Source organism: Danio aesculapii, chromosome 12 (assembly GCF_903798145.1).
Source record: "Danio aesculapii chromosome 12, fDanAes4.1, whole genome shotgun sequence".
Classification (NCBI taxonomy): Eukaryota; Metazoa; Chordata; class Actinopteri; order Cypriniformes; family Danionidae; genus Danio; species Danio aesculapii.
The window spans coordinates 27,045,614-27,058,297 of NC_079446.1; the positions used below are offsets into that span (position 1 = coordinate 27,045,614).

At 35.6% G+C, this 12,684-nt stretch overlaps 1 protein-coding gene across 1 annotated transcript in view; it reads left to right on the forward strand.

The window, feature by feature from the left end:
* ppm1bb (protein phosphatase, Mg2+/Mn2+ dependent, 1Bb) overlaps window positions 1-2,821 on the forward strand; it is a 43,314-nt gene extending 40,493 nt beyond the window's left edge. The window contains exon 6 of the mRNA XM_056468942.1: window positions 764-2,821. Coding sequence (XP_056324917.1) covers window positions 764-793 — 30 coding nt within the window. The 3' untranslated portion in view covers window positions 794-2,821. The remainder of the gene's footprint in view (window positions 1-763) is intronic.
* The last annotated feature ends 9,863 nt before the right edge of the window (window positions 2,822-12,684 follow it).

A 12,684-nucleotide genomic window follows, 5' to 3' on the forward strand; every position in this document is an offset into this window, starting at 1 on the left:
TTTTAAGAAAGTTAAGAATCTTATGCTCATCAAGAGTGCATCAAAATTATTTATTTTAGTATTTTAACATAAAAAAAAACCTGTGTTGTCAAAGCTGAATTTTCAGCATTATTCCTTCGCTCATCAGTGTAACATGATCAATCGTAATCGTGTTAATGTGCTGATTTGCTGCTCAAATTCAATATTAAAATTTATTCATTAATGAAACTGGTTCTTTTACAGAAAAAAAGTTGTTAACTTTAAAATAATGGTCCATTAGTTAATGTATTTACTGACATGAACAAACAATTAGAAAAATATTTATTACTTTATTCCTCTTTTGTTAATGTTATTTTAGTTAGTTCATGTTAACTCACAGTGCATTACCTAATGTTAACAAGCACACAATAATAAATGATTTATAAGATCATACTTGGTGTTAGTAAATACATTAATTAGCAATAACTAATGGACCATTATTCTAAAGTGTTACCAATAAAATCATACTGTCCTCAAACATTTGAATGGTAGTGTCTTCCCTTTCCCATCAGAAGTAGTTAAAGTGTAATATTCTTGTTCTTCCGTGCTTTAATTACGTCTAAGAAATATTAAATCTTTCTTTCTCTCCTTTTCTTGTCTCTCACACCCTCGATTGTTTCGTTTTTTTTTTGTTTTGTTTTGTTTTTTTAATTTTCACCTCCCCGATTCTCACTAGTGAGTGCTACCTTTAAAAAAAATTCTGTTTGCTCATTTCTTTCCCTGTCTTGTTTTCTTCCTATGGCAGAGTGGAGGAGACCTTGACGATCCCTGGTAGCCCCCGAGCAGCCGGCAGCTTCTGAATCCACATGAGAATGTCCTCAATTCACACAAGAAAACCCTTGCTCACACACTTTGTTTGGTTTCGATTCAGAGAGCGTCATAGGAAATGTTAAACGACAGGTCTGGGAAAACACACGCTTGTTTTTAAGATGAAAAAACTACAGAAATGTTTTTTTGTTTTGTTTTTTTTAATCGGAATTGTTTGGTAGATTTATTATTACTCCCCTCACCCCCCCTCCCTCCCTCTTGAAGTCGGCGTCGATCGTGAATGACGCGACTGCTTGAGCAGAAGTTGAAGGATATGCTAATTTGTGGGCGTGTTCTTGGCTGGAGGAGGGCGGGGCTGGTGAGCCCTGAGAGGGACAGGGACCCTCATTCAGACACTGCTCTATTTCAACCCCTTCACACCACGCATGTGCAGCTTTTTGGAGGCATGATCTCAATTCTTGTTCACAGTTTCTGCCACCCCGCGCATCTCTTTCAGTCTACCCAACCAGCTGGACACAGAAATGTAACGTATCTCTTGTGGATTTCTTTTCTTGGATTTTTTTTTTTGTTTTGTTTTGGGGCGAATTCCTTCTGGTGTCATTCGTTTTGGTGCTTGCTGTTGAATTCGAAGACTTAAATGTTTAAATAAAATATCCTAGGACACTCTTGACAGCAGGAGCGGCCCAAAATGGAGGGAACTTAATTTGGAGGAACTTGTCACACTGACTTCCTTGTTCAAGAAAAAAACTGAACTCCTCCATTTTGATTTCCGATTCATACACGTTGAGTTTCTCCCATCAGCTTTGCCTTCTGGTTTGTGGTTTTTCCTCTAACAAAAACGCTCAACTAGTTTCCCCCTCCATCATTTTGACGCATTTCTATATTTTTTTTATTACAGATTATAAGGTGTAATTGGTATTGTTTGATTGCACTCACATTTGATGACGAAAAACAAAACGAAATACTACAAAAAAAAAAGCAACAACTATATGAAAGAGAAACTATGAGAAGGTAGTTAGAGTATTTCTAAAGTCAAACTGCAGAAATATGTATGTGTATATAGCTATATATATATTTTTCTCCTTTAACAGCGGAGCGAAAGAGTGGAAGGGGACACTCTCTCCTCGGACTGGCTGATAGGTACTTGAATATTCATTATGAGTGGATTAATTTTAATTTTTTTTTGGTGATCCTTCATGTAGGATTGTTTTTGAATCGTGCCTGTAAAAGGTGAACCATGCTGTAAGGGTGTACTTACAGGACAGTCGGCTATATGGATGAATGTACCCCTTATTCACACTGATATTCATACGTATACCTTCACGCACCCATTTGTACATGCTCATGCGTAACCCTTTCATTTATCGTTTGATTAGCTTCGTCATATACATTCACGCTCTTAACTCCATTTACTTCACTCACGAGTTTTGGTTTTGTTCTGCCCTGTGACATGCTTTGGAGGCCTTCGTTTTGTTCTTTTCCTCCTCGCTTTTTGTTTGTTTATTCATCGACTTCACCTGCTCTGGTGTGTAGCTTTAAATGAGTGTTTAATTGAATTTTATAAGATGATTGTTTATGTATGTATATATATTTTTGCAGTTTTTTTCCCCCCCTCTCCTGGTACACATAAATCATAGCCATATGCTGAATAGATCGAGTCCGTTTCCAGTCGAGATGGTAAGAGATATATTTTGTGCGCTGAGTGCTCAAATGCGTTGTCTATATCAACACTTATTGAATAACTGAGACAAAGTATTTTATTTATTCCACGTCTGCTGGCTTGAGAAGAGAGGGTTTCACCAGAGGGGGAAACTACTGTCCTGTGTGTTTTGGAGAGTGTGATTTAATTATGATTTTTTTTCTTCTTCTTCTTGCTCTCACGTCCTTCCTCTATTTCTCCTCGGATTCTCTCTAACCACCCGACGAGCCCATGTAATGAACGTCCCCAGTATGATGTTGTGATGTTTCAGTAGCAAACAGTGAATATGATCTCTTCTCCTCAATAAAGGATTGCTAAAGTTTGATGTTAACACAATGGCTTGCTTGAGTAAAATGTTGTCACCCATAATATTTTATGAGAGGGGTGAAATTCGATGCTGCTTTTCCATCTTGGGACACACTCCTGGTGTTTTTTTTTTTAATTTATGCAGGAGATGTTTCTGTGAAAGTGCAAGACTCTTTGTTTATTTGCTCTATTCCAATAGTGTCATCTGCTTTTTTTCAGTGGAGTTAGTGGGGGAAAAGTATGTCATTTTTTAATAGAAGTTTTTGTTGGAGTTGTAACACTTAAACCAAACCAAACAAACTTCTTCCTTTTGTAATCTTATCCTGGATTTCTGTTGCTAATTCTAAATGCCGTTTTAGATTATAGTATAAGCAAGATTTTTTACAGAGAGACCGTTCACCCCAAAATAAAAACGTCCTCACTATCTACTCTCATTCAAGTGCGTTAATGAATTTCTTTCTTCTGTTGGACACAAAAGAACATGTCCTTGAGAATATTGGGAAAATACAGCCATTGAAGAACGTATATTTTCCATTGTGTTCATCAGAAGAAAGAAATTTCGGTTGAATAACAGGTTTGGGACAAGTGGAGGATGAGTAAATAGAGGATAGAATTTTCTTCAGTTATTATTTTTTTATATTAAAGGTCACCTATTTTACTCCTTTTTCAAGATTTACGATAAGTCTTTTGCGTCTCCAGAATGTGTCTGTAACGTTTCAGCTCAAAACACCCATCAGATTATTCATTATACCTTTCAGAAGTTTGAGCTCTGAGCATCTTGTAGCTGGTTTTGTTGCCTGTGTTTTTAATGTTAGTTCTCCCCGCCCACCGTTCCCACGTGCCTGTCAAGAGTATGCCTCAGTCTCCACCTTGGCTGCATTAGATAAACCAGCCTGATCTCACGAGAAAACGTAAGTATTTTACGTTTTGTCAGTTTAGTGGCTAATTCGTACAAATTCGTACGAGTTCAGTCGTACGAAATTGTATGATTTTAAAAAGGAGGCGTGGCACCTAACCCCACCCCTGAACCCAACCGTCATTGAGGGATGAGCAAATCGTACTAAATTCTACGAATTAGATACGAATTCATACGAATTAGCCACTAAATCAAAAAGTTACAAATTGCCGTGAGATTGTGTTGGATAAACAGCACAGTGACAGACATGACGGAAGCAGATCTCTCGTAAAGTGGTGAGGAATACTACAGTAAGAACTTTCTCAATGATTATTTGAAATATGTGTTGTGGAGTTGATTCAAGCCTTTCGATGAGTCACACACAATGTCGTTACAAAGTTCACGCACACACACAGCGTGCGTTTAACTTTGCACTGTTTTTGCATTCAAATGTAGTATACATATTAATATCCACTGCTGGACAGATATCCGTTATGTTAATGTAAAAAATAAACGAAGAAGCAACTTCTTTTATAATTCTACTGACACGTGGCTGTGGTGATAAAGACTGTAAAATCGCTGTAATTCATTACAAAAATGCACTGTTTTAAAACGTTTTAAACTTGTAAAACTCAGTCTTGATCACATTTGATGATGACTGATGATCACAGAGAGTTAAACAGATCTTTAAATCCCGGTTGCCTTGCGCATGTCCTGTCTTGTTATGATTATACGCGTACTACGGAGACATGTTAATACGCGGCTGTCAATCAATTTGGTGGGCGGGGAAATCACACTCCTACATCATGTTTGGTGGGCCTCAAAATGGGAGGGATTTGGATTTTTTTTTTTTTAACATCAGAAAATTTAAGAAAAAAGAAACTTTGTCTTTATATCACCCCAATGTGATTGTACACACTACACACGGTTCTGTCCAAACAGCTTACAAAAGATGATTTTCATCAAAGGTGCCCTTTAAATGAAATGATAATAGAAAAAAATACAGAATAAAATAAGATTGAATAAGGAGAATGGATTAACTGAGAATCAGTATCTAATTGACCATTTGTGGGAAAAAATAGGTTGATTTACAACTGTATTTAATGCTAAATAAATGAATAAATATCTACTTTTAGAACCTTTAAAGTGTCACTAAAAGTCATATTTGTGGAGGAAATATAGGTAATTTTTACTTGCAGAATCTGACTATCACTTTATTAGCGTAACTAGAAGAATAAAGTGCAGTAAACAAACCGCACCAAAAAACTTTTGTGCTAGAATGTTCATGACTAAAATTATGAAGTTTGCACAATTAAATGGCATAATGGATTGTTTTCGTACAGCTGAAGTAATACTTTACCCTTTCACTGAGTTCACACTTGATATGTATTGATATATAGTTAGAAGTCAAAGTCAGCTTTATTGCCAATTCAACCACATGTACAGGACGTACAGAGAATCGAAATTGCATTACTCTCAGACCCTATAGGTGCCTAATATATAATATTAATACAAAAAGTAGAATGTAAAAAAATTATAACAATAAATGCAATTACACGTATAATAATTTAATCTACAAATATAAGTAAAAAATAAAAGTTTGTGAACAACACAACTGCATTTAACAGCACATGAGTGCAAACCAGAGTGCAGATGCGAAACTGTATATAGTGCAAAATGCTTGTAAATATGATAAAGTAACATTGTCTTAATAATATACAGAGAGGTATGAAGTACATGTAACTAGTCCAAAGCTACACAAAGTGACCAGTACGTTCAGGTTTAGACAAAAAAACATGAGACATTCTACCAGAAATGTACATTTTCTCTTATAAAAACATGGAGACTGTCCTTTTAACCTTGTCCTCCTCAAAAAAAACAAAAAACATACAATTCAATGATAGAACGCATCCTTGATCACTCAGCTTCTCCATTAAATGGCACTTGCTCGAAGTCATAACCTTAAAGGTGTAATGCACACATTTTATGTTAAAGTTATTGCAACCGTGACCGGACTGACAGACACATGGGGACAATTGTAAAATAGTATTTATTTGTAGAATTAATTTATAGTTTCATGCTTTTAATTGATATGAAAAACAACTTAAACTTATTTCAGAAGTTTTTTTTTTCAAAATAACTATTTTTAGCATAACAAAGCTATTAAAGATGTCGGTTTAATTGGGCTGAGGACAATGACAGAGTTTGTGAATTAGTAAAGTGTTTTTAAAGAAGAACAAAAATCTGAGAACCAAATGAATGACATATTCCTTTACAACTCACAAAAATCAACCATCAATTTTAGACATTTTCGGGATGAAATCCTTTTTATTCACTGTGTTTATGTTTTTATTTCAGGTAGAGATAATGGTTGAATGTTTGGAAGTCAAAGTAGGAGAGCAAATGACGTTCTATGAAAAATCTTTTTTTTTTATTCAACAGAAGGCGTAAAACTACACGAGGAATAAAGATTGAGATCATTTAAATTTTTGAGTGAGCTAACCCTTTAAATACACTCTTATTTAAGGTGTGAAATGGCTATGTCAGTGGATCGACACAAGAGGGCGCAATAACAGCTGAAGAAGCGTATCCTTCATTAGTCTTGAGCAGTGTTAAGCTTTCAGTCTCCAGTATTTACCATTAAACCCAAGTTGATTTCACTACAGATAACCAAAACAGTGGTTCAGTTTTAAAGGCAGCAGTGCATTTCCTCCTGTGGAATATGATATTCTGAAGCCGAGACTATCCTGTTTCATTAAGAGGATGTATGTCAGTGTGTGACTGAAGTGAGAACATATGAGGAACAGTGACTGCAGACCAGTCGCCTCAAAAGCTTTATTACATCTGTGCTTCATTACAATGTCTAAATCTCCTTAATGATCTCGGACAGACCCACCCCCGCCTGAAAAGTGTCCCTGTGTGGGTACATAGTATTGTTTTCCTGGATCAGGATGCCAAACGCGTGGATTAAGGTAATCCACACTCATCAGGCTGAAGCGGTGGGGAACTTGACTGGGTGGTGGACAAAACTCTCAGGTTTGTGGATTGGGAGATTAAGGGCGGTTAGATGACGGTTAAATGGTCTGAAAAAGGTCACAGGGAAGCTAGTTTAGTCGAAACACCTGTCGACTGAGGTGGAGATGATTTGACTTTTTCACTGTGTGTCAAAATAAATGCTTTGTGTGCAGTACAGCAGGAAGTACTGAAGCTGGAGATTTAACCCAACTGTTGATGAAAGGGGAGGGAAATGAAATACAATTGAAGTCAATGTTTGGACCCCATTGAATTTAATTATTAAGAAGCTATCACATTTTTCACATTCATTTGTTTTCATTTCCTAAAACTACCTTTCAGAACTGCACTGTAAAAAATGGAGTTCCACACAATCAATTTGTGTTGGGACAACATGAAGGAATTAAGTCAATTTATTAGTTTTTACAAATTTAAGTGGATTGAACATAAAACAATGAAGTTGTCCCCACAAAAATGTAGCAAATTAATAATTTTATTGAGTGAGCTTGTACTTGTTACTCCACTATATTTATGAAACGTGATGGAGTAAAACGTTTATTTGAAAAGATGTGAAAGTGGTGTCACAAATCACACTCAACAATTCATTTGTGGACTGATTTGACTGGTTCGGTTCATGAGTCAAAACTTACTGTTTCAAAAGTCTCCAGTTAAAAGTAAATTACTAAAATCAATACAATTAAAGACAACGTTGTCCAAAAACCACTCCATTTATGGACCCATTAACTTTAATTGTATTTGTTTTGATTCGATCACATTATGCTTTCATTTTTAATGAACTATGCCAATAAGTTAGCGGAACCTGTTACAAATATTGTATTCCCTGTGTATACTATTTGAAAAGTATCCACAATTAGTAACCACAACTGTATTGATGACAGCACGAAACTATATATATATATATATATATATATATATATATATATATATATATATTTTTTTTTTTTAATTGTTTTTTTTTTTTTGGTTATTTACCACCTGAGAAACAAAAACATTAGATAGCCAATCAGAATACATCAGCTTTTAATAGGATAGTTTATCGAATATCTGTTTATTCCATATTTATTTACCCTCAAGTTCCAAATCTGCAAGAGCTTGTTCATCTGTTGAACACAAAAGAGGATATTTTGTAGAATGTTGATGGGTACAGTATATCAGTAAATAAGCTCTAAACATATAATTTAGCTTTGATGACCAACACTTCTTGTCAAAATTTTGAGGTCAGTAGGAATTTTAAATGTTTTAAAATAAGCTTCTCCTGCTCACCAAAGCGTGTGTGTATTTAATCAAAAATACAGTACAAGTTGTAAAATTGTGAAATGTTATTACACTATAAAATAACTTCAAAAATAGTTTATAATTTAATTTAATAATTTATTCCAGTGATTTTAATGATGAGTTTTCAGCTTCATTACTCCAGTTTTATTATTATCATCATTATTATTAATGGTAATAGTGATAAAAGCTATAATGACTGGAGTAATCATTTTATTTGAAACTACATACAATAAAAATGCAGTTATTTTAAAAAAAATTTATAAATATTGAACAATTTTACATTTAATAAATGCTGCCTTGATGAAAAGAATAATTGTATTTAAAAAAAAAAAAAAAAAAACATGAAAAAAAAAAAACTGACCCCAATGTTTTGGCCTGTATTGTATATTGAATAATGTGTTTTTTAAATATATAATGCCATTTTATACCCTGAGGAAATGAATACACAGGTTAAACGTGTCTTTCTAACTTTTGTTTCCACAGAAAATTAAAAACCAACAGAAATGTAATGCCGAAAATCTTTTTTTTTTTTTTTTTTTTTTTGTATGTGAGTGAATGGGCTGCACTGTAAAAAAAAAATACAGGGTTCCACATTTTTCATTCATGTTGTCCCAACTGAAATCGATTAAATTAATTGATAATTTAAATTAATTAAATTAATTTAACTGCATCTGATTAATTGATACAAATTGAAGTGGATTGAACATAAAACAATTATGTTGCTCTAAAAAAATCTCAAGAACTGTGCTGTTTCAGCTCATTTTAAACAATTAGTTTTTGTTTTGTGTATGTAACGGTATGAAATCTTAACTGAAAAGCTTTGTATAAAAAACAAGAACATTTGTAAGTTTGATTACTTTTTCCTTGAACGCTGTGCTTTTAAGAAGACATTTCAGAAAGTTTAAATATGGTAGTGCAAAGGTCAAACACATGATTGTAATACGTTTTACAATGTTTGAATGGTCTAAAATCTTTCCCAAACAACAAGCTGCTCAATTCCAGATGCGAATCTCATTTAAGAAGATCCACTCATAGAAAAACCAACACAATCTCATGGCAATTCGTAACGTTTTGATTTAGAAGCTAATTCGTAAGATTTTGTACGATCTCATTTGTACAATTTAGTCCGACTTGCTTCACCCCTAATGACGGTTAGGTTTAGTGGCGGGGTTGGGTGCCAGCCTTTTTAAAATCGAACATTTTTGTATGACTGAACTCGTACGAATTAGCCACTAAACTGAAAAAACATGAAATAGTTACATTTCCACGTGAGATCAGGCTGGAAAAACCAATAACAAACACATTTCACCTTTCAGCTAACAAATTATCTTCAGATGTGGCCAAAAAAGTCCCAATCTTCTTATTTCTTGTGCTCTTTCAGATATCAACTATATAAGTTTAGCGTCATCACATGCTACACCCTGCTAACATACCTCGGCTCGTGTGGGTATAGAGTTCTAGTGTGTGTATAGAGCAGTGGGGGTCTGAGCGGCTGATGGAGAGGGTGGGCGTGGGGGGGTGTTAAGGATTACCCCCTTTTCCAAAGCCTAGTTACACTGCAGAAGTAAATGAGCTGTTGAAAGAATGCACAGCCGTACGTCCCGGGGGCCTGAGCTTAACTGCCACCCGATTGGTGGGATTACAGAGGAAATGAGAGGACAGAGCAGGGGACCGAGAGCCAGGTAATTCAGCTCTAATTAACCACATTCACCAACTGGCCTGTATTCTTCCCCACCTTTCCTTCATTCCTGCAGGATTTGTACCTGTTGAGACACTGTTGCGCTGTGCATTCTCAGACACCATTGTTTGCTGGTGGTAACTAAGTTTGATTACTTCACTACTGTACTTAGGTCAGTTCTGATAGTATCTGTGCTCTGTTAGAGAACTTGTATATTATAAAACTTTTACTTCACTAAATTCTGAAACAAAAAATGTACTTGTTACTCCACTCTATTGGTGTGTGCCTCACACAGGTGAGTGGGCTTGACAAACCACCTGTAGAAAACACACTCTTTCATCTCTCTGACACTTTAATCAACACAAGCACCTATATAGGCATGGGAGGATAGGCTAAATTCTGGCTAAAATGAGAATCGCAGGTTTTTTTTGCTTAAAATCAGTATCACGATTTTCTCACAATTCTGTAACGGTTAGATTTAAAATAAAGGTTAATTTGAGCTATTGTTGTTGCTTATGCATATGGTAAAACAACAATAATATTAGGCCTATGTGTAGGTCTACTGTTGGTTAAAATGCTAAATCTTGTATAGGCTTTGAATGGTGGACTTTAAATGAGCAGACTTTAAAAATGTCCTGCTTGTTAATTCACAGTAAAGTGATGACATCAGAATACAACTATTCATAATTCTAAAGTTGAATTATCATATTATGAACATACGCTTGTCATTGACAACATTATTAGACAATTTTTTTTTTTTTTACTGCGATATGATCATTTAAATGGTGTGTGCACTTTCATGTCATGGCTGTCGTCACTCTGAAGAAAAAACACACACATGCAAATCTTACTCCTCGTGTGACTCCCAAATGCTTTGTGCTACAAACTGAACATTATTTACAACTTTTATTACCTGAATCAGCCTGATCTCATGAGAAAACGTAAGTATTTTACGTTTTGTCAGTTTAGTGGCTAATTCGTCCGAGTTTAGTCGTACGAAATTGTACGATTTTAAAAAGGAGGCGTGGCACCTAAACACAACCATCATTGGGGGATCAACAAATCGTACTAAATTGTACGAATTAGATAGTACGAATTCATACAAATTAGCCACTAAATCAAAAAGTTACGAATCGCCGTGAGATTGTGTTGGTTATTCACAGCCTATGCAGGTTCTGTTCACTAAAGTATATAATTGGCGTGCACGCGCATCCTCTTGGTAGTAAACAAACAGTGCATCAGCTCATGTGTGATTTCACAGCCTTGAATACGTCATCACATTAAGACAGAAATTTAATTTTTGGTTGAATTATACCTTATAAATACAGTATGTGACACTTTTAACATTATTTGGAGGTGTCCATGTTGCTTAGCAATGTGTATAAAACAATGTGAAGACTTGTGCGACTGCCTTTAAGCTTACTTCCTGAGCTTGAAAATATAATTGGCTGAATCGTAGAAACGCTGAATTAAGATTGTGTGTAGGGTTGAATTGAGATCGCAATCTTTTCTTGATTAATCGTGCTGCCCTATGGGACGATAACCGTTTTCAAGGTATACTGTGGTTTGGAAAAGGCAAAGTTTTAAGACTGCCAAAATTTTCTGTTATACCATTCCTAAGGTAGACTTGAGCGGTATCCCAATTTTGATACCGTCAAACCTCCTCCCTATTTTACTTCGGTAACCGGTATTACTGTGCATAATAAAAAAAAAAAATGATGTAAGGTTCAGACAGCGTCACCAAACTGTTGGCTTGTGCTAAACCATTCAGAAACTAAATACCGTTTATGTGACCTTACTGTAGGTTCGCGGTCACCTGTTTGTCTTGTTCGTATTAGAGATCTGCACGGGACGCTCTCTCTTATTCACACACTTACACACACGTAGACAGCACCAAACAAGCGACACACACACACACACAAATACATATAAACAGCTCAGGAGCAAAATTGTTAGACCGCCCGCTCCTGTTTAAATTACAAGCCTGTTCAAGTTACCGTCCGCTCACATGCTTTGTTCGGAAATTTATTCCCGCACCGGAAGAAATCTGGTCGGGTCTGGCAGTACAGCAGCAAGAATGCAGTCCTCTATTTTGTATTTACCACGTCTCCCTTCTCGTTAGGTCGAAACCTGAAATACTGCCAAACTGCAGAGGTTGTGATCTTTTTCGAGACCAGGTCACTTGGTGTGCGACTTGCGATCTTACCTCACCTTTTTCTCCTCTACAGTGTCCCGTGATGACAATCACGCATACGCATTTTTAGGCATTAAATAAATAATATTTAATACTTGTCTCCTATATAAGTGCATTGCTTTTTATGACGGTATAACGGTATTGAAACTGACACAGTTGCTATTTTTAGGTCCAGTGGTATACCATATCACCGTACTACCACAAAAGCCTATCCTACAGAACATGTAAGAGTTTTTTTTAATGTTTTTTTTTTGTTTGCTTTTTAGGACAACAGTACCTCCAGCAGAAAATATCTCCAAAGATGTCATTTTAAATTGTAAAGAAATACGTGTTTTATCCAGACATTTAAAAAGAATATAATTTAAAGCAGTGAGCACAATACCGTGAAACCGTGATATTTTTATCCAAGGTTATAATATTGTCAGTATCATATCCATGCCTACCCATGCCTACTTGCACCAGTTTTGCACATTAGCACCAGAAACGTTCTCACACCTTTTCGTATGACTGAACTCATATGAATTCAATGTGCCACTAAACTTACAAAATGTAAAATACTTACGTTTTCTCATGAGATCAGGCTGGACATACAGTATACCATTATGCTTTGGGTGTCCCAAGTTCAAGTCCCAGATCTCATCCCCCCCCCTCACTCCAACTTTGCTTCCTGTCTACTAGACCGTCATAATAATGCCAAACATGCCAAGAAATAAACATAAAATAAAATATTTTGTAATATTAAAAACTAGAACTTGCACTGTGTTTCACTTGTAAGTGCTCATGCCTATATGCCCCAATCCCTTCGAAGGGTTTACCCT